The sequence below is a fragment of the Penaeus monodon genome, chromosome 19, assembly GCF_015228065.2.
Source record: "Penaeus monodon isolate SGIC_2016 chromosome 19, NSTDA_Pmon_1, whole genome shotgun sequence".
Classification (NCBI taxonomy): Eukaryota; Metazoa; Arthropoda; class Malacostraca; order Decapoda; family Penaeidae; genus Penaeus; species Penaeus monodon.
In genome coordinates this window covers 1895359-1895617 of record NC_051404.1, presented here as the reverse complement: position 1 = coordinate 1895617, position 259 = coordinate 1895359, and the positions used below count along the sequence as shown (strand labels likewise).

The following is a 259-nucleotide window of genomic DNA, read 5'->3' as shown; positions in this document are numbered from 1 at the left end:
CCGCGAATGGATGTCCGAAGGGGTGGGCGTAAGGGGAGACCAAAGGAACGGTCTTGAGGTCGGTCTTGACATCAGGAGTAGTGATCAGCTTCGCTTGAGGCAGCACCCAGGGCGCCGCGTACGGCAGCACCAGCTGTGCTGAGCAACATGATACAGCGACCAGAAGCACCTGGAAAATTGTTATATATTGTTATCATTATTTACGCTTATCCGTTGGTATATACCACACCACACTGTTTGAAATAAAGGATAATGTGCC

At 50.2% G+C, this 259-nt stretch overlaps 1 protein-coding gene across 1 annotated transcript in view; it reads right to left on the bottom strand.

The window, feature by feature from the left end:
* LOC119584958 overlaps window positions 1-259 on the bottom strand; it is a gene marked incomplete in the record, with an annotated part of 1329 nt that overhangs the window by 782 nt on the left and 288 nt on the right. The window contains 1 exon segment of the mRNA XM_037933555.1: window positions 1-169. Coding sequence (XP_037789483.1) covers window positions 1-169 — 169 coding nt within the window.